The sequence below is a fragment of the Pagrus major genome, chromosome 12 (assembly GCF_040436345.1).
Source record: "Pagrus major chromosome 12, Pma_NU_1.0".
Classification (NCBI taxonomy): domain Eukaryota; kingdom Metazoa; phylum Chordata; class Actinopteri; order Spariformes; family Sparidae; genus Pagrus; species Pagrus major.
Genome location: NC_133226.1, coordinates 23,185,696 through 23,213,176, shown reverse-complemented (window position 1 = coordinate 23,213,176; position 27,481 = coordinate 23,185,696). Strand labels below are relative to the sequence as shown.

The 27,481-nt window shown below is 43.0% G+C and overlaps 1 protein-coding gene across 1 annotated transcript in view; it reads right to left on the bottom strand.

Annotated features, from left to right (window-relative positions):
• Positions 1-215: 215 nt before the first annotated feature.
• Positions 216-27,481, bottom strand: part of arhgef28a (Rho guanine nucleotide exchange factor (GEF) 28a) — a 47,559-nt gene continuing 20,293 nt past the window's right edge. The window contains exons 10-34 of the mRNA XM_073477898.1: positions 24,138-24,238; positions 23,212-23,483; positions 22,948-23,122; positions 22,742-22,853; positions 21,385-21,427; positions 19,259-19,382; positions 18,584-18,719; positions 17,909-17,964; positions 17,451-17,511; positions 17,188-17,326; positions 16,971-17,086; positions 15,856-15,996; positions 15,452-15,702; positions 15,228-15,353; positions 15,017-15,134; positions 13,715-13,969; positions 13,550-13,626; positions 13,223-13,401; positions 13,045-13,136; positions 12,738-12,923; positions 11,910-12,145; positions 11,123-11,170; positions 9,510-10,028; positions 7,622-7,907; positions 216-2,360 (exon numbers count right to left, since the gene is read on the bottom strand). Of these exons, the coding sequence (XP_073333999.1) occupies positions 2,185-2,360; positions 7,622-7,907; positions 9,510-10,028; positions 11,123-11,170; positions 11,910-12,145; positions 12,738-12,923; positions 13,045-13,136; positions 13,223-13,401; positions 13,550-13,626; positions 13,715-13,969; positions 15,017-15,134; positions 15,228-15,353; positions 15,452-15,702; positions 15,856-15,996; positions 16,971-17,086; positions 17,188-17,326; positions 17,451-17,511; positions 17,909-17,964; positions 18,584-18,719; positions 19,259-19,382; positions 21,385-21,427; positions 22,742-22,853; positions 22,948-23,122; positions 23,212-23,483; positions 24,138-24,238 (4,025 nt within the window). The 3' untranslated portion in view covers positions 216-2,184. The remainder of the gene's footprint in view (positions 2,361-7,621; positions 7,908-9,509; positions 10,029-11,122; positions 11,171-11,909; positions 12,146-12,737; positions 12,924-13,044; positions 13,137-13,222; positions 13,402-13,549; positions 13,627-13,714; positions 13,970-15,016; positions 15,135-15,227; positions 15,354-15,451; positions 15,703-15,855; positions 15,997-16,970; positions 17,087-17,187; positions 17,327-17,450; positions 17,512-17,908; positions 17,965-18,583; positions 18,720-19,258; positions 19,383-21,384; positions 21,428-22,741; positions 22,854-22,947; positions 23,123-23,211; positions 23,484-24,137; positions 24,239-27,481) is intronic.

The window sequence follows — 27,481 nt, the reverse complement described above, 5'->3', positions numbered from 1 at the left end:
TCACGCACCTGGTGTACCACCTGTCACTGCTGGCAACTGAACAGGCAGCTCACTCCACACATCTGTTTGCGCTGTTGGAGACGCTTCACATTCGGACCGGGGCCATAAACCCGAGGTGAGCATTGTGTTTGTGTTTCAACCAGTTTTGTGGTTTTTATTGCGCCGACACCTTCACTGAGCCTCATTTAATAGCCTCAAGAAAAACACAGCCACCGTTTCAAGTTCAATAAAAGTCGTTTTTATCAAGACGGCACACAGGAGGAGGAACTGAACGAAAAAACACACCTGTTCATGTATGTACAATACAACCCTTCAACAAAGCACTGAAAAACATTACAACTCTTGGTACTGTAATAAATAAATAAAAGGCACAAACATATATACATGGTGCTAAAATCACAAAAAATACTGCCACTGCCTTGTTGTCCCGTGAGGAAACTACAACAGTATTTAAACCAATTCAGCTTTTATAGTGTCTGTAAAAAAAAAACATCAAGAGACACCTAAAGCGTTGGCACAGGGAGCTCTTTACACAAATAAATGCCCATGAGAGACAGTATGTAATTATGCCACATGAATATTCAAGTGTAATAGTTTTACAAGAGCAAGAAAGTATTAATAAGGCAACTTCATATCGTTCTGGGTGCTTGTGAAGATTATTTCAGAACAATATCTTCCACTTCTTACAGCTTGAATGAAGTAAAGATGGGCGAAAAAGAGAGTCTACAGCCTGGATGTATTATAAGATCTGGATACCGGTTTACTCTGAGGTTCATTTGACCCACAGAATATGTGCAGTAGTGTTTCTCCCGTTTGCCTCGCTCACAAGTTCCCGCCTAAACTTTTAAGTTGTGATGACATCACAGATTTTAAAATCGCTTTTCTCGGCTTGAGGGAAGTTTTAAGACTTTGAAACACTCCATGGATCAAAAATTCCGAATTGAAAGACGGCGAAACTGAAAGCGAGGCTGAGCATTGCATTACAACATTCATGGTCTACAGCTATGCTAGTGGCTAGCGGGCCTTTTCCACTGACAACCGTGCCGCACTGATTTGCGTTTGCCATTGCCAGTTTTTACCCCGTCGAGTTCAGCCACATCACGCCACAGCACGTGTTGAGATACTCAACTCATGTCCGTGCAGGAAACCAAAGAGACATTTTCGAAGCCTCGGTGTGTTCAGCTCGCCGTAATTTTGTAGCTTCTGCGCTGTGAAAAGTTTCTCTCCAGCATCCCTGTTTGTACTTTCAGACGTCGGCTGAACTGTTTCACTGTGTGCACTTTCAGCTGTTTCAGGATTTGTGCTAACATTTCCTGATTTTGCTGCTTTAGAGTAAAAGCTTTTAAATAACTGAACAATGGGGACTTTTATTATGAAGAATTTAAAGGAAATTGAATCTGTTTACCGCTAAAGAAGTGGAACTTTGTCAGCATCTATTCTTCGTTCGTCCTGCAGAGAGAATATTTACAGCCGCTTTCGTTGACCACTACTCAAGTGCCATCAAGAAAAACATGCTATATTATAGATAGAGAAAAATAAACGATGGCCACAGGCAGTCTGAAAAACATGGTGCTGACGCTGTCGCACCTCATCTTTCAATCCTGATGTTTTGTGCTTCACGTTGTGCTCGGCTTGTACATAAACAGAGCCTGTCTGATGAATGAATGAGGGGCAGTTTACTGCGACGCAATCACTCGCTAGAGAGATGCAGCCCGATGTTTTCGCTGATATTAGGCTCACGCTTTTTCTCCTTTTGTGGTAAATTTAATAAATAGAGCGCTCCGGGGACAAGATATGTGGAACCTGAGAAAGGAAGGCAGCGTGGGAGGGACAGTGAAGAGGAAAAGAGAGGGGGAAATGTTTATCTGCGGGGACCCAGTCGATAGAAACAGAAAATATAGAGACATCGAGCGCCCAGTGGAGCCTCGAGCTAAGGTGCATGACACATCTGAGATTGAGTCTCAGTTTCTTTATCTGTCTCTCTCTAAACTATACACTTTACAAAAAACAGACCGCAAAAACAATCTTCAAAATATAAAAACATGCATGACACAAGACTGTGAAAGAGAGAAATGCTTTCTGAAGCCACCCCAGGTCGAATCCTGATGCTTCATGAACGTCTTTATCTTTTTTTTTTTCTCCAAGTGCTGGGTCGGCTTTTTAGAGTCTGAAATTTATCAACATTCAGAGGTACACGATGGTTTCCTCGCCGCCCTCCTCCCCTCCGCTGTCCGTCTCCAAGGAAACCAGAGCGCTGAGGTCCAGCTGGGGGTCACTGGGATGCGGGAGCACCGGATAAGGGTCAGCTCCGCTTGCTGTCGACGGCCAGGTTTCCCCGATGTAGCTGTGACTGTTTTGATCTGAGTGGGCACACACACAAAAAAAATACCACATTTATTCGTGCAGTCTGAGGAGAAGAAATGCAGCTCTAGATACACTTACCGACTAAAACTGAGGAGACTTCATCATTTACTAATCACTGCTAAATAATCACCAGGATGGGACATGCAGCCACTTGTTTAATGAGCTCAGTCTAATTGTTTAGCCCACTCATCTAATCACTAACTGCATATAGATCAACCACAGCTGCTGCAGCTCAGCCCGCTGCAACCCGAGCACGAGACTGAGGATGACAACAACAAAAAAAGATTTCCACGCTATCCGTCATAGCCACTCTACTCAGAGGTGTCACTTTTATCATTATCTTCGTCAACGCGATCGATCGTCATGGTCGGGATTCGATGACATCCGCCTCCTCACACTTTACGGTTAACAAGGAGAGATGAGGAAATGAGGAAGGATGAAGAAAAAACTCAACTTTCACCCAGATAACATGGGCTCAGACCTGTGAGCTGGCAGACAAACGACCTGCTGGAGTGTTTTTGAGGATCAAGAACATTATTAGTCAGTTAAAGAAGATCCAAAGGAGAGTGTGTGTGTTTGTGCTTCCATTCTTACATTTGTGTGCTGTACGGTTGGTGCTGTCTAGCATTAGGGCAGGTGTGCTGTCATGGTAACAGATGGCGTGAACTATAAATTGCCTCATTGTGTCCCTGTAGGAAAGTGTCTCTGTTTGATTAATTATATAAGAGTCTGTTAGAGTGGCTCTGTTAGCCACCATATAGGCCCAGCCTCTGATAGATGAGACATCAGTGTGCAGTCAGACGACACAAACACTCCATCTCTGTCTCAGAGCGTTATCCATGAAGCAATACCATTTTTTTTAGCGTTATTAAAATGTTACAACAAAGACGGAACATGTATTCTGTTGTAAAGACGGCAACAAAGCGTGATTTATTAAGACTGTAGGACGTTAGAAGAGAGACTGAATACAGGTGTTATTTTCTGTCTCAAGCATTAAAATAGTAATGCACTTTATTCTATTTCATCTACTGTTCAGTCGAGTTCCCCACTCGGTTTTGTCTGATTTGTGGGAATATTAAAATCATGAAGATGTGACAGTTGTCAGGGTCTGTGCCGAACAAACATGTTTTCTTACGTCTGGAAAACAGGATTTCAAGGCCAGGGTGTCTCTGCAGCATTTTTACCTTGTGATCTGGATATTGCACTTGGCCATTTCTGCAATTTCAACATTATCTTGATTAATCGTGCAGCCTTAGTTTCACGTGTCTTGGAACGTCCACAAACTGAATTTCACTGACAAATGCTGATGTCATATGAAAGAAAAGCCAGTCAGACTATTTGTTACTAGGAGATGAATTGGTTTTGGTGTCAGTGTGATGATCCTTAAAATATTTGTGTTTTAATATCTCAGTCTGGCACGGTCACCCAACTGTGGCAAACAGAAACCAGTCTGTTCGGGAAAAATGTAGGCCACCAGGATCAATGGATGCTATGTAAATACCGCTCAATACAGGAAAGGTTTGGTCTGTGACACCTGCGCTCTGAATTTGAATAAATCCCTCTGGACAAGACTATAAAACATGGCTGGCAAACAAAAATATACACAGGGGATTCTTTGTGCTCGATAGATTATTTGTAATTCACTGTGCTTATTATCTTTATTTTGTGTCTTTTCTACGATTATTAAATTTCTGCTCTGGTGCAACAAAAAAGGTTTTTGTTATCATTCTACACTTATCCAGTCATAATCTCAATGTTGAGCGATCATTAGTATAATTTAGTCTTTACTGTGCAGGCCGACGCTTTTGTTAAAAGTCACAGATCAGGTTTGTGCATCATGCAACATACTAGGTGGTGAATTAATCTGCATACTGTAAAGAGTACCATCTCTTTTCTTGTTCTTTCTCACGACACTCTCTTTCACAGCCTTTGTATGAAAAGGTGAGCAACAAAAAAACCCGATGCGACTCATCAGATGAGTCGTCGTTTCAGAAAATTCCATCCAACTGGTTCCCCGAGATTACATTGTGCAGGAACAATTTATGGAAATCCACTGAACGAAAAAAAAAAGGGGTGTGTGTCTGTATGTGCGTGCGTGAGTGCATGAGAAGAAACCTTGAGGATGAGAAGTGAGATCATAGTTTGATCCATGTGACTGACGGAACAATGCTGAATTTGCATTTCAAAGAGATTCCTTTTCTTTGCACACGAAGACAAAAAAGAGATACCAGGTTTCCTGCACATACCAGGCAGCGAGTGATCCGGTATGAGGTCGTAAAGGAGGTCTTAAAACCTGAGATTGCACATAAAACACTGAAATGACTCCATATAGCAATTTTAAACGTAATGAGAAACTATGTGAATATTGAGGAACATTTTTCAGTGTCAGGGCTTGTGAGGTAGAGTGAGCTCCACCTCCTCCTGTCTACATGTAGAAGTGTTCTTGGGCGAGAGGCCGGGTTGAATCCGAAGTCTCTTATTTTGATATTTCCTTCCTTGGTCCACCATCTTGTCGGCCATCCCAAAGTTTACACGAGAGCAGCCTTCACTAAGGACTTGCAGCTGAAGGCCACCCACGACGAAGAAATAAGAAATGCTTCAGAGAAAAGGACGTCTCATTACTCTTAAAACACTCCTCATTCCTCATTTCCCCTCTCTTCACGTGGTTTTCTTGCAAGGAAAAGAACCAAGTGAAAAATGAAAATTCAGTCATTATCTAACCAACTTCATGCCATTGGAAAATCACAACACATTTCTGGAGCTTCACAGCAAAACAGTTTTGCAGCGCGCCTGCCGTAATCCATCCAGAGTAGATTTGAAAAGAAAATATTTACATCCTTGATGTCGAGCTCGTGCAGACGGGGTGCGTGACTTTCCATCGTCATGCCAAGCTAACTGTCTCCTAGCTGTAATTTACAGATACAAGTGTATGTCTCTCAATAACCAAGCTAGCTGTCTCCCCTTGTTTCCAGTCTTAAGCTAGGCTAACTTTCTCCTGGCTGTAACTTCATATTTACTTTCAGATATAAGTGTGCTTGCGCTTTTAGCTTAGCAGCTACAGTGAAGATTTCAGCTTAGAAAAGGGTATAAGTAATGTCTTTTCAAATTTTAATTTTGGGCTTCCAGAGACATGGATTATGTCCCCATCTACTTCAGTTGTTTAGGAGAATGCTGCACACTTTTTCTTTCCATCGGCAGTAGTGAGTAGAACATGATTCAATTTTCATTTTTGGGTGAACATAGCCTTTAACCCATACTTCCTCCCTCTTTGGATAGTTTCCTGTGTCTATCCATGTATCCTTGATGGAGGGATTAAGACTTAAGGAAAACACGCAAGTGAGGGAAACTCGGATGCAATTTTAGAAAATCCCCGTTTCCTCCCCAGCTACTGGGATTGCACAAGCCAGTGTGTTCCAAATGGCCGGTCCCAAGCCCAGATAAATGTTGCATCAGGAGGGATATCCAGCGTAAAAAGCCTCTAAAATATGCGGATCACAAATCCATGCAAGGTTGAGTGAGGGTTTGCCAGCGAGATAGAGACGGATGATCCGCTGTAGCGACCCCTAATGGGGAGCAGCTGAAAGAAGAGGAGGAAACGCAGGCCCTCGCGGGATCAACTGAGGAGTGCATTGTGGATTAGATGTCAACTGAAACACACCCCGCTTTGTAGACATGTATACACCCCGGGCTTGTTAACAAGTGACTCAGGTTTCACCGGGGCTCGCGTGTGCTCAATAATGAGGAAAGGTTAATAAGCTGATCAATGTGGAAGAGATTGTGCTGCCGTCTGTAGCAGGTAAACAATACCAGAAACTCATCTGAGGGACAGGACACGTGTAACCTGTAATTTTCTCCCGCCTGCCACAAATATGACAATGAACTGGTGCGAGAATGGATTAGGAATGGGGATGGGCGATCGTGAGAATGTAGCTGACACCTCGCGAGTGAAACTTAGATTAATACGTGTCCGCATCTCTCATTTCCCTCCTCGCACCCCTCCCCCACCCCTCCGCCTGATGCGATGACAAGTCATGCTGTAATGAGTTTTATAAAGATTTTTTCAGATCGATGTCCCAATCAGTCAGCCATCGCCTGTGAACTGTGATTCACATGCCGTTGTCTGCCCTGCCAGTCGATAGATAGAGGAACCATTGATTTTCTTTTCCTGTGGCAGGTGAGGCTGGCCGCCGGTGCAGGTGTGGGGTGGGGGTGGGGGTGGGGGGGGGGGGGGGTTTCTTTGTCAGGAGACACTGATTAACTGAGAGGAAGGACGGACAAGGCCTTACCAGGGATACAGCCTTGAGAGCACTGTGTGTGTGTGTGTGTGTGGAGTACGCGGAGGGTTTGTTTACGTTCTCACAGGAAGCGGATTTTTCATTTTACGCTGAGCAGCAGAGACGGGATGATAACGGCGCACTACTGTCCAATACGAGAGGCACTTGAGCTGTGTAATAACAAGCGATTAGCACTGAGACACAGGATATTAAACATAACCACTAATGAAAATCAGTAATTGAGCTACTTTATGCATTCATTAGTGATTTTTCCCTTAACAGATGGTACCTGATAGCAAAAAAAAAAAATAGTTAAAAAAAAATGTTTTTTCCTCATTAATATGCAAATCACTTTTGGTTTTCATTGCTTCTATGTAGCTGTAGTCTCTAACTTTAATTGCTGCAAAAGTTATTGTCTTTACAAAAATGTGTCAACACTAGAGCTGCAACAATTAGTTAATTGATGATAATTGTTTATTTCAAAGAAAAACACCAAATATTTTCTGTAACTCTGGCCTCGTGTGTGAGGATTTGCTAATTACCTCCACCAAGGAGGTTATGTTTTCATGGTTGGTTGGTTTGTTGGTTTGTCTGCAGGATTACACAAAAACTACAGATCAGATGCGGATCTGGATAAAGGCATAAAGGTCGCAAGATAGGGTGTTTTCAACATTTTCGTTAATTTCTAAGGGAATAAAGCATGGATCTTGATGAAAAGGTGGTATCTATGAGCGAGTACAATTTGATGCAGATTCTAAATGTAGTTATCTTAAATTATGGCTAAGCAGATACGGGTGGTTAAATCATTCTTCAGGACACTGCAACAGGCGACTTATCGAGAGTATAATCAGCAGATTAACTGGTAATACAATAATCATAAATTACAGCTTTAGACAGACGAACACACACATTCATTTATCTGAAATACCATGTATCAAATCTGAGTCCTCATGCTAAAACATGAACTTGTTGGTAATACTCACCACTGGGCGTGTGCTGCAGCTCCAGCCTCCCTGCAGGGCTGTAGAGGTAACCTGTCCCCATCACCCACCCCTGGGCGTCTGACTGAGGACCATGGGGAGTCTTAGCGACGGGGGTCTGTCTGCTGTTGGATCTTGCCAGCAGGGTGTTGAGACAATTGTGCGCGCTGGGGTCATTCTTTTTGTGGTGGACGTGACGGTTGTTGACGCTGGTGCCGGCGAGCGCAGCCTCATTCACAAACACGGAGCCGTTACCAGCGTGGTCCGTGGACTGAGTCGGTGCCGAGTCCTGAGGGAGGGAAAGCAAATGTCACTGTCAAGGATAAAAATCACACTGTAAATAGTTCAACGTTGACTTTACTTTAAAAAAAAAAAGAGTCAGGAAATTGATTACAATTAAAGTAGACTAATAATTTTAAGTTGTTAAAGTTTTTCAGCTCGTACAAATAAATAAATGTCATAGTCTATTTTACTTGGTCATTTTGAGATAATTGGATTTCTCGATGTTTAAATGTTACAGACTCTCTCCTCCTCCCTAATTTCGTATTTTGAGAATAATTAATTTGCCAAAAAAGAGACAAAATACACAACAAATAAAGTTAAAGATGCATTTGATTGCTGATAACAGCCCTAGTTCCCATTATAAAATATTCACAGTGTGTTCTGTGTATTGTCCTGAGTAATGTAGAGGCCATTTCTGAAAAACAACCACTTCGCTGTAATGTTTTCAATTCTTTGAGCTCCACAACACAATGTATTTGTAGGTAAAACTCTATGGAAATGTGTGCCCATGTAAAATAAATGTTCTGTTGTTTGGGTGGAGTGACCCTTCAATGTACGGTGGAAGCTCTCAGTGCTGCAGCTCTAAATACCCCCTCTCTCCTGCCCCATCTTCACTTCAACATGGCCTCCTTTCCTCTGCTGAGCCGAGGCAACACAGCTAATTAGAGACGACCTGAGAGCTGGTGTGTGTGTGTCATTCGATCGGTCTCTGACCCTGTGAACCGCTGCCTCTGGCTAAAGCATTAGCATGGGAACATTAGGACCGCCGCTGCCTCCGCACGCCTCTGTCAGCCCGCTGCTGTTAATGCAGCCTCCACGCCGACTAAAATAGATGAATGGAAATAAATAAAGTCCACAAAGAGCCAGGACAGCCTCATCACGTCTGGCCTGTAAAAAGCCCAAGGTGGTGTGTAAATTAACGAGGGAGAGAGGGAATATTGTAACATGAGTCTGCTCATTTGTCTGTCCATTCGAGTGCTCCCTGTGTGCGTCTTTTGAACATTCGCACCTGCTGAACTGAGCAGCCGAAGCCGTGCCCAGCAGAGGTTCACAGAGATGTATGCGCTATCTTAGTTTCACCACTGCTGCTTGTGAATGTGAGGTACATTGAGTCTTAAAGGGCACGGAGAACAGTGCAGCCTTTATCCTCCGTGCTTTCCAGCTGCGGGGGACATTTCACTGTAGTGCTTTTCAAACAAAGTGTCGATAATTTAAGTCCCTTTCGGACACGATTGATTGGTTTCTCGGGCCGCGTGCCTCTGGTTTTAATTATTTTGTCGGAGCTTTTATTTGCAACGGTTTAATTATCATCAATCATGAAGATGTTTATTGGTGAGTGGAGCTGCCGGAGCACTAAGACAAATGATGCTGAAATTGCTCTCATTATCGTAGGTTGTACATCAAGAGGGGATTGAGCTGCTCTGTGTAAATGAGTCAACCGGCGTAACTCAGGCTGAGAAAAGCTCCTTTATTAAGCCAAGAAATACTCCATAAACACTTCATTTTTACCTCACACTCGTGTCAGGGTCAAGAGATTTAGTCAGAGGGGGATTACTGAGCCAGAAACGTCTCAGATTACACAGGAGTTAAAGTTGTGTGTCTCCCCTACCTGCTGCCCATCTAGAGGGATGACCATGTGTGGGATCACAGTGGGCAGACTCCTCTGCCGGCCGTGCCTCCAGGTCTCCAGCAGCTTCTGCTGGTTCTCCAGCCGCTCGCGCTCCTTCTCCACGTTCCTCTGGCCCTCCCTGAGCCGCTCCAGGCCCTGCTGGTACTCCTCCAGCTGCTCGTCTAACTCTTCCCTGTCACGCCTGAGCCTCTCCGCCTCCAGGTGGCACTGCCTCTCCCTCTCCTCCAGCCTGCTCTCCTGCTCCCCCTGCTGGCTCTCCCTGGCCTGGCACTCCCTCTCCCAGCGCTCCTTCTCCTGGCGGAGTCGCTCCTGGAGCCGCTGAGCCGCCACCACCTCCTCCTTCCGCTTTTCCAGGTTACGCTGCTTCTCCTGTTCCTGCAGGGTGCTGCCCCGGATGCTCGGAAGGTGCGGTCGCTGGGCGCGGGGGGACGGACGGCCGCTCTCTTGGAGGAGGAGCCTCTGGACCTCGTAGCAGCTGTCCTGGATGGTCACCGCCGCCTGGCATAGAACAAAACCACTTTAACCACAAGGGCATCCTCACAACATGCAGTCGGAGGAGGTGATTTGAATCGCAAAATGAGACGGAAATGATGCGTGTAGGCAACAGCATTTCTTTACAAGGTGAAATGATGCCACTGCCACAGGCAGAAGTGCAGGTTTCAGGTTCATGTACAACAACTTTGAATATGAAAATATCATTGTGATCAAAGCATAAAACTCACACAGGTGAGGTCATGCAAATACACACATATGTTCTCCCTGCAGGAATTTACATTTTATACCAAAGACTGAGCCGTGTGTGTGTGTACGCAGTGAAACAAAAGACCCTCATATGTCTCTCAGCAGAAAAAAGACCCGTGGGATTCTCACTCATGTCGCTTCCTTTGGTTTCAAACACTGCAGACTCGGTGCTGTGTATGCAGAAGCTGGAGTGTGCAGGTATACTAAAGCCTTACATGGCATATGTGCATGTTCCCAGAGAGAGGAAGAGGTTTGTTTGTTTGCTGAAATGCTGATCGGATTGCAGTACAGACGAGGTCGGTGAGGAGGATAAAAAGAAGCTTCATAAAATAATCAGGGGTGGAAGTAACTAATTACAACTACTCACATTACAGTATTTTTTCTATCTGTAACTTAGTCATACTTAAGTATGCATTGCACCACGTAATCTACTTAGTTACTTTTAAAATCATAATTGATCACTGAGCACGATTAGATATCGATATCTTAACCTTTCATTTGCATTTTTGTAGCCAATAAGCACACAGAACCATCTTGTGTAATAGCATTTCTATTGTATTCTATCTTATTTGAGTATATTTTTATATCAATACATTTTTCTTTTAGTCAGTTCCTATCTTGGGTTGCTACTTTTTGTAATTCTTTGCACACTGTTTGCTCCATTGTGCTGCTGTGTCAAATTTAGTTTCTCCTACGGGGGATCAACGAAGGTACACATCATCTTGTCTCATCTTAAGGCCAATGAAAACCTGACATACGGACAGAAAAATACAAAACTCTGCGGCAGGCTGTACTCGTCCTTGAGCACAGATTTTCAGTGCTCTTTCCACCATTCATAAAAAGGCACTCACCTGCAGACTGTAGAGTAACTGGGTCAGGCTTTGGACACTTTGAGCAACCTGTTAGTGGACAGAATCACACACGACATGCAGATAAACAACCTTGTTTTGTTTTTAAAGCATGATTTTGAGCATTTCTTGTAAATACCCTGCTACAGTTTGAGTTGAGTTACAGTTTACAATCTACTCATAGGGAAGTCAAAATAGTTCCCCTGAAGCTGCATTCATGCAACATTTGCGCCCCCTTGAGGCCACATGCTGCGCTACCGCACTGTTTGGGCTTAAATGATCACATTGCAGTCTATATAAGAAAAGTATACCCTCTTATCAGAGTCATTTACCTCACAGGTCACAAAAAGCTGCAAACGGTAGCACAACTGTGGCAAGGTAATTGGAATATGTCTCCATATCCATTTTTAATGGCGCAATACCATCGGGAGCTAAATGGACCTCTTCCTTTATTATGAGCTTATCAATGATTCATCACATTAAGACTGAAATGTAATTCTAATAGGCTGCACTGAATTATTAAAACAACTGTTGGCAATCTTGAGCCACACATCTGTGAAGAAATGGAAAGAGGCGAGGTGCAAATGCAGCCTGTGAGAGGCTGTAATGACCAATAATACCTCCGCAATACCGCTGTACCTCCACCATCACCACCACAGTAATGGCAAAGACATTACATCATGTTGCTGCATCAATATTTAACTCAAAAACACCTATTAATTCACAGCCTTTATTTATATCATAGGGCCATGAAGCTAAATAGATTCTATATACCAGAAACGTGCTGTACCTTGAAGTCGATGTCATTCGTGTCCGGTTTTTGAGATGGAGTCGGGGACTCGAGCACAAAGGCATCATTCCAACTTCCCTCCGCAGCTTCAGGGGTTTCAGGTGAGGTCTCAGAGTCTGAGGGGGGCTGTAATGGTGTAGAAGGGCTGAGAGGAAACACAGAGTCTGTGTCCGAGTCCGAGCTCTGACTGGATGGAGAACAGGCCTTGGACAACAGCGTGACTTTAAGGTTCTCAGCTGGAAAATAAACAAAAAAAAAAAGACATGTGAAACTGAGTGTGATGGTCAAATAAAATAAGAGTGGGAATTCTGTTCTGGACGAACATAAAATAATATTTTGTGACATCCTTTCAGGGACAAAACAAATACTGGAGGCAGTGTGGTGAAAAATGGCTGACCATTTTCATATTTTCTGGTCATGGTCCCTTTTCTTTCTTATTTTATTGAGATTGCTGAAGAGATAATGAAAATATTAGGAATATAAGTTGATTGTTCTTTTGTCACCATATACCTTAAAAAATCCCAAATAAATTTAAACCACAGATTAAATATGTCCTTGAAACACTTGTGACTGGACGAATGTCACTGATGTAAATCTGTAATGACTGCAGGAAAAAACTGACCTTTATTAAGATAGCTACATGAACTGTAGGTAACACTTTCTAATATTATATTTCTCATTATAAATGTTAAACTGGGATTTAAAGTAAAGTGTTGACATGATTTATTCAGTTTTATGCATAAAATCTGATTTAAATTTTTTAAATTTCTTTCTCACAAAACTCTGTATGACTGTGTTTGTTCGTGCAGTGTGCAGTACATGTCTCACCCTCTTGCAGAGCTGCAGCCAGCAACACGGTCGCCTGGGGCAGCTCCTCTGAGTGCGGCTGGACGAGCAGTCGCGGTTCGACCGGAGAGCCGTCCGGCCGCCCACTCAGAGCCGAGAGCTCCGCGTAGACATGCAGCTTCTCCTCCAGGCTGGAGCAGATCTGCTGGTCCCGGCTCAGCAGACTCTCTGATACACAAGTTCACCGGGTTCACACATTATGTAAATTGTTAACTCTGAACAAAGAAACACATATTCAAGACTGTGAAGGAAAGAACAACAAATAAATGACGTCACAGGTTGTGAATACCTTGGAGCTTGTGGATCTTCTGAATGCGAGCCTCAGCAGCTCGTTTCTCCTCTTCAGACTCACTTGTGTATTCCTCTTCTTCCTCGGGACAGCTGAGCAGAGAAAACAGTAAAATATCCTCCTCCTCCTCCTCAATTTATACACTCATATATGTTTATATATACAGACTTGTACACACCTCTCTACGGCCTCTCTAATAAGCCTCATCCAGGTGTTTCGCTCCTCTTTGGATGATGTGTGAACCTCGTACATTTCTGGCCCGGCGGCTGACGCGCTGATAAGAAACATCCCTCTCTCCTCGTTTGCTACTTCTCGCACTATTAACTTCTGCAGGGCGATGACTGGAGGCTTCTGATCCTGAAGAGCATTAAAAAGTGTGAAGGAATAATATATAACATGATGTGATAACGGCCCAGGATAAAACAGAACAGTTAATAAGGTGTAACATCTGCTGATTGCTGTTGCAGAACAAGACTAAATATAACTGTGATAAATGTATGCGTACCACAGTTGCAAATGTATATTTCTGGTCTTTTTCTTGCAGGAAGATGAGTGTATCTGTGAGAAGGAGCGCCAGCACGTCTATGGAAGTGAGGAAAAACAAGAAAACATGTTAAAATGATGCGATAATAACATATAGATTGAAAAAAAACATATAAATCGTCCTCACCTTTCAGTCGTCCGGTGGCAGTCTTCCACAGCAGCAGGCCCTGGTGTTTGAGCGTCTGTCCCGGCCCCATCATGTCCTGCTTGCGGAAGGTGTGGCCGTTCTTCAGCTTGGCTGAGCTGCGGTTCTCTATGCGGTTCCACACTTCCTGTAACCTCTGCTGTCGCTCGTATTCGCTGACGCTCAGGTCCACTGCCGCGATCACCTCTCGAATCTGAGCCAGAGCTTTGGAGACGTCGGCGTGCTCCTCTGTTTCCTCTGAGGAGTCAGGAAGGAGACGATATCTTGAGTTAATTGGAAATTTTTCAGCTGAGATACTTTCTGAGATACCGTGCTGTGTCGACCTAAATGTAAGGAACATGGGTGTGCTCTTTCACACCAACCTCACTTTTTGAGAAACAGACTAACGAGGTCACCCAGTTATGTTATCTGAGGAATACTGCTCAGATATGATGAATGCTGAGTTTTAATGACACTCAGAAGTCATTTGTGCTTTTATTTTTTTATGGTTGGACTACTGCAATGGTCTGTTAACAGGTATAAATCAGAAATCATTAAAAGACTTGATCAAATTGTGCAAAATGCAGCAACAATACCTCTAAAAAAAAACGAGAAAAGAGAACACATCACTCCAGTTCTAATGACCTGCACTGGCTGCCCATTTGTTTTCGGATAAATTTTAAGATTTAAATTATCAGCTGTAAAGTTCTTCATGGTCCGGCCCAAGAATATTGGCTGGGAAGATAATTGAGGGGTAAAAAGCTTATAATACAATAGGTGTTTGGCCCGTGACCCAACTTTAATTTTCCGCTCTGGCCATCCAAGGGAAACAGTTTGGCCACCCGTGAGCTGGATCTTTCCTGCACATTTTGTTACACTACAAACGTTTTCTTACATAATCCCAAAAAGTTTCCAACTATGTTCGAGCCTGAACAAATACGCGATTTAACTGCATGTTTCATTTAGTAGCCTGTCGCTATGATTCATTTTATGAGTCAGAAAGAGAGGAAGGACGTCAGCGAACGTGAACAAATATAACATGAATAAAACTTTGAAACTTTACCTCGTCTGTGAACTTTTCTTATGTCTTGCACTGCTCAATGTGAAGTCCTAATTTACCTGTTTATTAATCACCCATTGTTTCAAGCCTGCCTGCTTATTCATCATTACTGTGTTTATTGTTGTGTTTTACGTTTTTTTGTCTGTTATTGATAGGTGCCATACAGATAAACTTTGTCACCATCATTATTATTATTACTACGGCCATGTGAGGGTGTAGCCAGCAGAGGGCAGCAGAGGACTGACCCTGAGTGTATTGCAGGATCCTCTCCAGCAGCACGGGGTACTTTGTAATCCTTTGGGTCACCAGCAAGATGCACTCTGGGATCTCCCTCCGTCTCACCAGAGAATTATTACCTTGTTGCTTGAAAAAGAAACATCAAGAGTTATTGAAGAGTTCGTTCTAGTTTGGTTGACAGCAGGATACATGTATAAAAGGGATGCTCAGGTTAAGTACCTTAATGAAGGTCTGAAATCTCTTGTTGTGCTGCTGGAGCTCTTTGAAAAAGCTGACCGCTTCGTTGTGATGACTGCAGAAATCTCCGTACACCTGCTTCATTTTTTCTTTATTCTCATCTGAAAACTGCAGAGAAGCACACACACATACAGTGATTCACACCCTCACTGGTCTCCATATATTACAGCTGAGTGAAAAGTAGTCCCAGCAGGCCAGCAGCTAACCTGTTGGAGCAAGACGTCTCCTATTCGCTGGATGAGGTAGTTCCTGTGTCCCTGTGGCCGGGCCGAACCGTGTCGCCGCTCCTTCATGGCGGCAAAGAAGGCGTGGTGGAAGAGAAGCAGCTGGTCCAGACAGGGGAAGACCCGCTCCACCGCTTCCGTGTCCAGCTGCACCTCCTCCTTCATACCTCGCCGGAAAACCTCGGCCATGATGTGAAGCGTCTGGAGGTGGTGGAGCTCAGTCTGCATCAGCTCTGCGTCAGAGGTTCAAACATGCAGCGTCACAAAAACATAAATCTCTTGTGTTACTCAACCAGAGCAATTTTCTGACAGTTATATGTGTGGTGACACTGGCAGAAAGTGACACATTCCAGTGGTTTTCTTTCCCAACTCTGACATCTGCTTACCATAGATTACATCCTGCCGCTTGACAGCTCGTTTGTCCTGCTTCTTGCAGAACTTGTGCTCGACTGTCAGACTCCACGACTCGGCCTCGTAATCCACAGCGTCAGCCGACATGTCGCTGTGGATAAACGCATCCACGCAGTCTATAGAGAGGGAGAGAGGTTTTATTAATGCGTGTTCATAACATTTACTGGGAAGAGACTTCGCAGTTTACGTCTTTATCCCTGAAGCTAATTATATAGAGAGAAATTAGACTCAATACTGGTGACGAATGTGTTTCATGATTCACACATAAAAACAAGAGTCACAGATGTGTATGATGATTTGTGACTTTTTGCATTTTTCCAGTCTACAAGCAAATTTCAACACATTTTACAAACACCTGGCTTCAATAAATGTCAGTATTCTACATATGTATTTCTAACTTCAAGTTAAAATCTATTAACATTTGCATTTCAAAGCTTCCTGTTCATATAAATACATAAAATCAACTGTGTTACATTCGTGTGTAATCTTTTGAGACTCTTTATACAACCTTCCATCCACAAATACATGTTGAACTTAAAGCTGCTACATTTGTATGTTTTGTTTATCCTGGCTGCCCCTTTTCACAATGATGATGATGATGATGATGATGATGACCACCAGACTAACAGAGCAGCTTCCTCCCTCAGGATGTGAGATTCCTCAATTTATTCTCAGCCCTTCATAAAAATAGTTTTAATTTTATGACTTGTGTAACCTGTTTCAGAACCAGTTAAAAGTTCCTTGTGGTACATTTAAGTGCTGGTGATAAAATCAGATGGCCATTTTTTTCCCACTGCAAGAAAAACTTACTTTGAATATTTCCAGTGTAACGTGGCTTTAATTCTAACACACTAAGTACTTAGTAAAAGTACTTAGGGAGACTGTGATGCATTCTCAGCAGCTTGGTTGCATTTTTTTGCTTTTGTTCCTGTTATCTGATGATTTTCTGAGCTGCGCTGGTTGCAAAAGGATCTTGTGCCTGGCTAAATTAGTGAGCATTGTCCCTCAGCAGGAAACACTTCGATATCAGGATGCATGAGGAAATGAAATCCATGTAAATAACTGAAAATGAGCCTTATTCATCTCCTACCTTCTCCAAAGGACGAGTCAGCTGAGGTGGATGACACCGGAGTCGGCAATAGCTCTTCTGATCGGCAGTTCACCTTCGAGACATCAGACTCCGTCTCTGAACTCTCACTGAGTCGACTGTTACCCAGAGAAGAACATGGATAGACATCATTACCCCCATTTTTTCTTTCTACAAATGTCCCCACATCTTAATATGTGATTTATAAAGTCTGTATGACCTGTCACTGTTGGGGGAACTCCCAGAGAGAGGGCACGACTGTGTCGCAGTGTCTTTCCTCTCCTTGGGGGCCATGACAGGTAGAGAGGCAGAGCTGGGGACGACACACTGAGGAGCAGGACTGTCTCTCACTGTGAAGTCTTTGCAAGAAGCAAAGAGAATTAATAATAATCATCACCAGTGAAGCCACAATGCAACAGGATGTTTCACACACAACACGGTTAAAAGACGTCGAGGCGTCGACCCCTCGTGCTGTAAACTCACTCTGTGGGAGGGATGCTGTCCTGTTCTTCACCATGGTGACCGCATACTTATCCTGAAGTTTCTAAGTAATACAAATGAGAGAGGCTGGTTACAGAATATATACAAGTGACACAAGGACAGGCTCCAGTAGAATTAAGTGGTTCAAGCGAAGGTCGTCACAATAACAGAATTTTTACCTTCGGTACAATACTAGTATAAAAAAAGATAAGAAAAACGTTCGTAGACACACAAAATATGATTTTTTTCCCCTGTTTCTTTTTTTATTAACAACCTTCACACATATCAAATGTCTTATGTTGAAAAAAAAAAATCTGATTATTGATCTTTTTTTTTCTTCAGTCCTAACAGAGAGTATTTGTTTTTGAATATGTATCCAAAAAGTGACAAAAAATTAATCAATACTTTTGACAACCTCAGTTGAAACCATTGTTTCCCCAATATTTAAAGAGAATACTCACTTTCAAACATGGCGGCAGAGATTCCTTACAGCCCTTATGGACGATAGCAGTGCAACCTGGGAAACAAAGAAATTTTTTTAAGTTTATGAACAGTACGCAAAGTAAAAGTACTTATACTACTAAGTAAAAGTACAAGTCAGTATAGCAGGAATTATCATTACTGCATTGATGTAAAAACAGGATTTTACTGCTGTTGTTGGTTCAGGTTGAGTTATAAAAATAATTATTTTCAGCATGGATTAATTTGTTGATTATTTTCTCCATTAAGTGATTGATTTGTAAAAATTTGAGAAGTAGTAAGAAATGTCAAATACTAAAACTAACATTAGCTACTGTTGCTCTCTGTTAGCGAAGCGGAGAGAGGCATTGAGATGAGTCACCCGAGAACGTGCATAAAGTCACATCCTTTGGACTGTCGCAGAAAATCTGACCCGAGTCCTTCACAGAAAAATTCCACAGTCAGTAAAAAAAAGGAATGAAAACGTGTAAATTGCTACAAATTGTTACACAACGCTTCTTTAAAAGTCAAAAATCTGACAGATAAATGTAGTGGTAGAAAGCACAATAGCTCCATTTGATATGATATAGCCTAGTGGAAAAGACAACACACATTTGTACAGCACATTACTTTAGTAATTCTACTTAGTTACATTCCACCACTGGAGTATTACTTACTGGAGCAGTGCAGCAGGTCCTTTCCAGATGCCGGTTTGTTACACACCATACACACGGTGGGGCCTAAACAGGCGCCCGTGTTAAACCGATGTCCATTCAGCTGCCTATCCTTGCCGTCTCTGTCCTTCCCCTTCCCCTTTGAAAACCAGGCCAGAGACATGGATGTAAACAAAGAGGCCATACAGACAGACAGACAGAAAACGTGACCGGCAACTACAGCTCAAGACGTCTGAGCCAAGCAGGCCTCAATTCATGTGTTCTGAGGATCTTTGTCAAGTTTCTATTAGCAGAGTAAACTCCCAGGTGTAAATAAATATGAGCCTGGAAGGAATCCCCCCGCCTTTATCTTTCCAGACCGCAAGAAAAAGTCCACCGACGAGGAAATGGAGCGTAGCATAAACAACAGATGCAGGTCGGGGAGGGCTACACAACAGAGGATTAATCATTAAGAGGAAAGAGGCTGGACACCATGTTTGGTCTGTCACTCTGACCTTGAGTCATTCCCAGAAACATTTCCTGCTTGTGTCTCCCACAGAGCAGGAAGACAAAGTCACACATTCTGTAACTGAGTCTGGACCTGTGGATACCGGCCTGTACTTTATTTACCACCATCAATACTTCGATCAGCATAAAGAGTCAATTTAAATTTAGATTTGTGCACTGTTTGTGGTTTACCTTGGTCTTGTTGCGTGTACTGGACATCCTGCTCTTGAGAAAACTGAAGGTGCGAATGACTTTGTACTTTTCTGACTCCACCTTCGTCGGGATGTTGTACTTATCCAGCTCCTCCTCTTCAATTCTGAAGGGAAATTAAAACACTATCAGCGCAATTTGTCGCCTTCCGGTCGTGTTTTTATAACTTAAAAGAAAAGAAAAAAATCATTGTTAGTTTGCAGACGTGTTACGCCATCTTGATCTTATGTTTGCTGAGTCTACAGGACAACGGAAGCAAATACGACAGGCAGAGGGTCCAATGTACAGCTGAATTCTTATATGCTTACAGAACACGAGCATATAACGGGTTCACGACCTGGGCTGTTAGTTCAAACTGTACAAGTTCATCCAGAAATATAATAAATAGATGTTGGGGAAAGCAACGTAAACACAATTCTGTTGACAGAAAAAATACTTTGTTAGTCACTAAATGAGGCGTAACAGCTTTGAGTTCATTCTCTGCAACTCTGAGCTGTAAAAGTAAATTAAAATTAGTAGAGTAAAGGTTGGATACATGCAACATGACAATGACTTTCAGTGCATATTGTTATTAAAAGACAATAACAACTTAATCTTTGTTCTCCTGTTAGAGAAGGAGAGGAGACAAAGAGAGTAGGAAGAGGAGAGGAGGCAAGGAGAGTATAGGAAACAAGGAAAGGATAGGAGGGGGAATAAAGAGAGGAAAGGAGGTTAGGAAAGGAGAGAGAAGAGGAGACTAGATGAGTGAAAGAGGGGAGAGGAGGCGAGGCGAGGGCAGTAGAGGCAAGGAGAGTAATAGAAACAAGGAAAGGAGACGTGGTTAGGAAAGGAGATGAAATGAGACAAGATGAAGAAAGGCAAGGAGAGTAAAGGAAACAAGGAAAGGAGAAGAGGAGTAAGAAGCAGAAGAAGAGGAGAGGAGACGTAATGGCACAAGGAGAGGAGGCAAGGAGGGCAGAGCAAACAAGGAAAGGAGAAGAGGGGGCACAAGAAAAGGTGATGAGAGCAGATGAGAGGAAATTAAAACAAGGAGAAGAAAGGAGTCAAAACACGGAGAGGAGATGAGACCGCACAAGACAAAAGGGAGGAAAACAATAAGGAGCTTGTAGTTGTTGTTGGACGTGCTGTAAGTTTCCATTAAGGTTAGTGTCTTTCAGATTTGAAGTGGATGGTTAAGGATGCTAGAAACAGTCGAATGGGGCTCGACCCCCTCCACATACTCTTTGAGGAACTCAGACAGGGTGAGATGTTGGAGGGACTCTGCCAGCTCCATGCTGCCCTCGTCATCAGCTGACTGGGCTCGCTTACGGAACCTAATCTCCCTGCAGAGGACAGCGCACACACACGGACACACACGGACACACACTGATGTTTTAATACTGACACGAAGCCAAAAAGACCCGTCGGGTTGATCACTAGGACGCAATAGGAAGTAATAATGTTCGCCGTTTGCCTTCCACACTTTCTTTTATCCCTGATTCTGTCCACTAGGGGGAGCTACTGAAGTGCGGCAGGTCAATTAGGATATTTATACATGAATTGGCAGAGGAAGTTCTGTATCAGTTGGCATCAGTCTGCTGCTGATTAGAAAAGGAAGAGGGAGGGATGTCCTTTTTTTGAATCAGTGCCCCTCTCAGAGCAGACAGAGGCCAAATACGGCAACACTGTCAGGTTTTGTGATTGTTTAACACACGACTCACTCTTTCAAAACCCAAATCATAATCTGCAAGGAGCAAGATGACACTGTCGGCCACTGATGATAAACAGAGCGAAGGCAATGTGCATTACTAAAGCAGAGCTGGGAGTATCTCAGGGTCACACTGATATCTGTGCGTCACTAGAAATAAAAAACAGAAAGGATAAAAACACCAATAACGCACAGAAAAACCAGCTCTTCTTCACAAGGACAGAAGAGTTCCCGGCTGTCACCAGGCAACCCAGTCATCATGGTTACCCACATATGTTGCTTGAGATTATGTATCTGACTAAATGTACTCTCATTTTAATGAAGAGTTAATGAGGAAGGCTGAGTCATTTCATAGAAGGGCATCTGGAATACAGCGAAATCCAAACAAGACTCAAATGAGTTGAAAGTGAAGCATAAATACCTTTTTTCATGGGACTGCTCTGATATACTGGAGGCTCTTTGCTCTGTGACAGAAAGAACGAAGAGAGAGATCTTAAAGTAATAGTTCAAGAACCCAAAAATGGTCAGGAAAAGCACTTTGTTGCATCAAATACCCATTAAAAAAATGTATTAAATCAGGCAGCAGAGCAAATCGCATTCAATATGACTGGCAACAAAATTGAGTGAATATTACATATTTACATACAGTATATCTCATGTAATACATAAAAAAAAAGACATTCAGGTTTCATTTACATGCGAGAGGTTGCATCTGACTCACACCTCCATTGTTGTGCAAAGTAACAGAGATGATCCGCAGGTACGTAACCAAGACAGCACGACACATAGAAAGCTGAAGCACAGACGGGCACAAAGCGCTGACCACCAAGAGACACACACAGACATACATACAAGCATATGCCAAGGTGATTAGTTTCATGATTTTAGCTGCTAAATAACCTTGACCGCCCGCACAAACACACATACATCATAGAAGCGCCGACACTGACAGCGGCATGCTGGGTCTATGCTGGGTCTCTTAGCGCAGTGTGACGGCTGCAGGTGTCCGGTACTTACTACCAGGGTGGAGCAGAGACAGAGATTTAGACAGAGAGAGGGCCTGAAGGAGAGATCGGCTGTGGTTGACACTGTGGAGCACGGCATCTACGGGGCACAGTGGACAGAGTGGCTGCTCACACATCAGCTACAGTCACCACGTACAGTCAACTCCGGACTGAGAGCTCTCTCATCACTTTTTCATGCAGGGGTGTGGGCTCATTGTGAATATTTTTGACGAAAGCAAAACTAAAAATACTGTTAAAGGAATAGTGTGACATTTTGGGAAATGCACTTATTTCTTGCATCATGTATCATGACAACCTTAAGGTGAGGACAAAACTCCAGGATGTCACTTCTACCAGCCAAGAAGCAGAGTGCCACATAACCCCTTGTCAAACCATAACTTAGTTAGTTAGCTTGTAGTTGGTTTTGTCACCTCTTGACAGAGCTAGGCTAGCTGTTTCCCCCTGTTTCCAGCCTTCATGCTAAGCTAAGCTAACCCTCCTCTCGCTGTAGCTTCAAGAGGGTGGAATTGATCTTTGCGTCTAAGTCTGGCCAACAAACAAAAAGGATAATTTCCCAAAAATGAGTAACTATAGCTGTAAACATTTAGTGGGAGTTGACTGCACTTTATATTAGTACGTGAAAAAATCAGCTTTTGCACCAACCGCTCCATCAGTGCCACCCAAACGAGTGATGTTAGTTAGCTCATGGAAACATTGTTAGTTATGCGTGACTAAAAACTACGTGAGGGAGTAAAAAGTCTCAGTGTTACTGACCGGGGCTGATCTCTGAAGTGTGGTTGTCCCGGGTGAAACGAGCTGGACGCAAACTGATTTTGGAGGAAGAGTAGGAATACGAACGCAGTCGGATCCCCTGGTCACCCAACTCCTAGACAAGGACAACAAAAATAATTGAAAACAGGAACATAAGCCTTCTTGTGGCATAAAAAGTGATGTGTGCAAGCCTGGGATGGTGTTTTTACTTTCACGGTGGGTTCACATGCTGAGGCAGATTGGCTGCGAGTGCAAGGAAGGTCAGGGGAGGGACAAACGGTTTCCATTTTGTCTTCACTTTTGTCGACATCTGACGAGAGAGGGGAAAGCAGAGACTTTGGCTCAATGCTGTCCTCTTCACTGTCCACTTCCAAAGCCACTAGACTGGGACGAGAGCAACAAAAGACAAGTTAAATACAGAGACGCAACCGGCATTGCCTTCTGATTGTAGAAAACATAAAGACATGTAATACCTGAGGTCGCAGGTGTCCATGGGCGGACTTTCTCTCTGATTGGTCGAATCAGAGGAGGCAGGACAGGTCAGCCTGGCGAGAGCCTGGTCAGCGGGGGAGATTTGGGGAGAGAAGAATACAGAGGGAGGGTCGAAATCTTCTGAATATGGTGGAGGAGTGTCAGTGGCTAGCAGGAGAGCTTCTGAGTCCACAGCGTCCCATAACCTGCCGTCTGTCCCCGTGCTGTCTCCGGTCACTCCACTGACGCTATACTTGATGTCACCATCTTCCACCTAAGATAAAAAAAAAAACAATCAGGGTGTCTACAGCTATCAGACACTTGAACTGATTGCATTTGGAGGCCCTTTCAAGATAAGCATATACGAATTTTAAGACATTAAAAGAAGAATAAATGAAATCTGAGAACCTTTTTGTCGCAATCAAGACCTCACAAATTCAAATTTAAGATGATTTAATGACTAAATTATCTACTCATCCTCTTGTCGATGGAAAGTCGGGTGAAGCTTCATCGTCCACAAACCATTTCTGGAGCTTCACAGCAAAACAGTGGTGCAGCGTTCTCCCAAACAACTGAATAAGATGAGGACTTGCTTTAAAAAGTAAAGCAAGACCTCATAATAACCCAAAAAAAAGAAAAACGTAAAATGGCTCCTTTCATCTCGTCTGGCATAATCCAAGTCTCCAGAAGCTTGAAGCTCCCAAATAGAAATGTTTTGTTGACTTTGAAACTTAACCCGACTTTCCATTGGCATGCGTTTGAGTAGATAATGACTGAATTTATATTTTCAGGTGAACTGCTCCTTTAAGGTCTAATATACATAAAACTGAATTTAAGACTTTTCAAGGACCTGCAGACAGCTTGACAAAAGCCAAAAAGAAAAGATTCAGTAATAACTCTGGGGTTTAAAAACAGGATGATTTATGACCTGTGTCTGATCGCTGCTGTTGATCATGGAGAGCGGAGAGTCTGCAGCACTCTGGATGATCTGGTTCTGGACTCCACTGGACCGCATGGGATGCCCATTTACTGTCATAAAAAATACAGCACAATCTCTCAGTATGGCTTCGGTGTAGTTTATAATAATTCAAACAGACTGCTTTTCTTTGTCTCCTACTGTCAACTACTCCACAGTTTTGTACTCTAAAAGATGTCTACCAGGAATTTGTTTTTATTCCACCGGATGATTTACCGTCTCAGAACACGGTGAGGAGCCACGTTTTATTACCATTAATCATCCTAACATCAGCCAGATACTTAAATGTCCGGTCGAATACAGAGCAGCGTGAGATAACCAGATACCAGACAACATTTTTCTCTGTCTGACACCGGACAACAAAAACACACTAACAACCGTTTAATAAAGAAAACACAGCCAGAACCGAGAGAACAAACACATCACATCAGATTGGTGAATAATATTTCCTTCGGTTGTGATAAGCCCTCTGTTTTCCTTCATTTCTTAGTCGACCACGGTGCCATAATTCATTGATCTTTCATCATTTGAATGTCAAGGCTTAGACTAAAGACAGGAAAATGTGATGAGAAACGTACTCCCTGTGTGACCTTTAAAGGTTTGTTTTCATAGAAAGCTCCACATATCAGCCTTACCAGCAGGTCGTCTGTCCGCTGGAAAATAAGCAGTTTATTGACTATTGTTGAGTCATGCTCTCTTTTATTTGCCTAACATTATTTTTGTACACCATCTCTATGTGACACTGATAAATAGAATAAAAGGAACACGATTTTCACACCTGGATTAGGTTTGAACCCTTTAACTTTGGCTAACTAGCTAACTAAGTTTAGCCACACTAGCTTACATAAAGTGTAACTGTCTTATTTCATGATGTTATTTCAAAGTGTATACATCTATATTAAAGAGCATGTTTAATGCTGTCATATCTCATTAAAACAACACTTTTACCAACTTAAGGTTAAAGAAGAGACCAAAGAGTAAAGAAATATGACAACTGAGGAAGTTACTGTAAACAAACATTGTGATTCGGTCTATCACGTCTTAAATTGTAAAGTAACTCGTAACTATATATTACACATGTATAGTGCCATTAAAAAGTACAATATTTAACTCTGAAATGTAGTAAAGCAGAAATGCAAAGCAGCATAAAGTAAAGTAAAAACACCTAAAAATATTACTTCAGTACTGCGCCTGAGTAGAGTAAATGTGTGCAGTATATTAACAGTTATTCTGTAGACTATGTACCACTGCAGACATGGCTGGTGGAGGGTATATCTGCTGTAACAATGTGGAAAAGTACCTCCCCTGATGAGGAGCCATTTTCATAGCTCTCTGTGCTCTTCCACTCAGACTTTGATGTCTGGACCAGCCATGCCTGCACTAATGTAAGGGAAATCCTGGGCATCACAGAGGCATTTCCTCTCTGCTGCTCTCACACAGAGAAGCCATTAGCACAGAGCTCAAACATACCAGGCAGACTTCTTATATATATAAATATATTCATCTTGTTTTCGCTATGTGTCTCTGTCCTCCTGCTTTGATCGCCCGAATCAAACCGTCTGTGTTTGCAGCTTTGCACACAGATACTAAAAAATCTGCTTTCCGTTTAAAACTGGTGACAGATTAAAGCAGCACCAGGCTCAGCTGGTAGACTAATTGTCACGTCGGCTCGCTCCAACAATAACCGACACGTGCTGATTTATGTCGGTGACACCAGAGAAACCCTTTTACGATCATTTCAACAGATCTGGAAAAAACAATAACTCTGGATGACAACTTTGTACCACAGTGGCCTCGAGTCGCTCTCCTCACGACCAAAATATTTAGCTGAACAGTAAGTTTGAGCAACACAGAACAATCTGCAGTCTGTTTAACATTGGGATTAATGCCCTTGTGTTGTCACTCAGAGCTACTTCATGAAGACTTATTACCATACACACACTTCTGTTTACGGGCTCCACTCAGCAGCAGAGTTTACAACAAACCGCTCCTCCTTCCACAACAAAAACACAGGAAATTAGCTTTCACAGTATCCGTGGCAACACCTGAAACACTTGTGCATCCTCCTGAAAGTTTTTTACAAGCCAGGGAGTGTTTGTGCCAGCTCCGCTTATATAATCCTGTGTGCACGTGTGTGGTTAAAGAGAAATCAAGCTTAATGCATGTGGCTGACCTAAAATGTCAGCTTTTCTACAACATTTGAGCTTGTGAACATCCTCCCCTCTCGATTCCAGCACAGAGCTGCACTGTCCAGGGGGGGAGTCGGGGGAGGGGATGGCAGGGCGACAGGCCAGCTCAGACAGAGTTTGAGTAGGACAAGTCTGACCCCATTCCTGTCTTTGTCCTGGTGACAGGGCAGATTCCTGGACTCTCAGACTGCGTCATGAGTGGAAGCCGACGGGTAAAAGACCGCAACCTGCACCGCCCGGAGACAGGCTGCAGGAGGATAATACATCTATTTAATGAAAGCAAACTGCTCATCCACCTCGAACAGAAGTCTGAGAACTAAATGTATTGATTTCCTCTGATGTGATTCAAAACAGAGCTCTGCGGTATTGTGCCAGCATCACAAGAGAAAAGATTCCAGTCATTATGCGATGTTCCCACACCCTGCTGTTCAGTACAGCCACAAATATGTTGTTGTGTTTTGTTTTTTTATGGATTGCTGCTACATCATTTAAGCCACATGGAGCTCCTTACTAATGCCAGTGCAAAATAAAAATGTGTAACCAGTAGTTTATGTTTACTCACACTAAGACTACTAAGACCGCAACCAATGATTATTTTCATTGTCGATTAATCTGTCCATTATTTTCCCGATTAATGGATTAGATTTTACTCAAAGCCCAAGATCACGTCCTCAAATGTCTTGTTTTTTCCACAACACAGTGATATTCAGTTTACCGTCATAGAGGAGGAAAGAAACCAAATAATAATGATAATGATAATCGATCATCGATCATCAGAATAAGGGGAAGACCAATAATCAGCCTGGCCAATAATTCAGGTCAATATTTAGCTTTTTTCCGATAATTGGTATTGTTGAGGTTTTTTTTGTCCAATTGCCAATGAAATACATGAATTCAAAAATGCACCACTGTGAATACACGTCAAAAGCATGGCTTTACCGAGGGAAATCTGGATACAGCGTCAGAGGCAGAGCCCCATTCGTTCCTATGAAAGCTGCTCAGTGGCGCATGAAACCAAAACACTCCCTGGGTCCAGAAATACCCGGATCGTCCGTGCTGTGGGGCCCATAGAGCGTGCGCACTAGAGACTTCCAACAGCCAGGACGG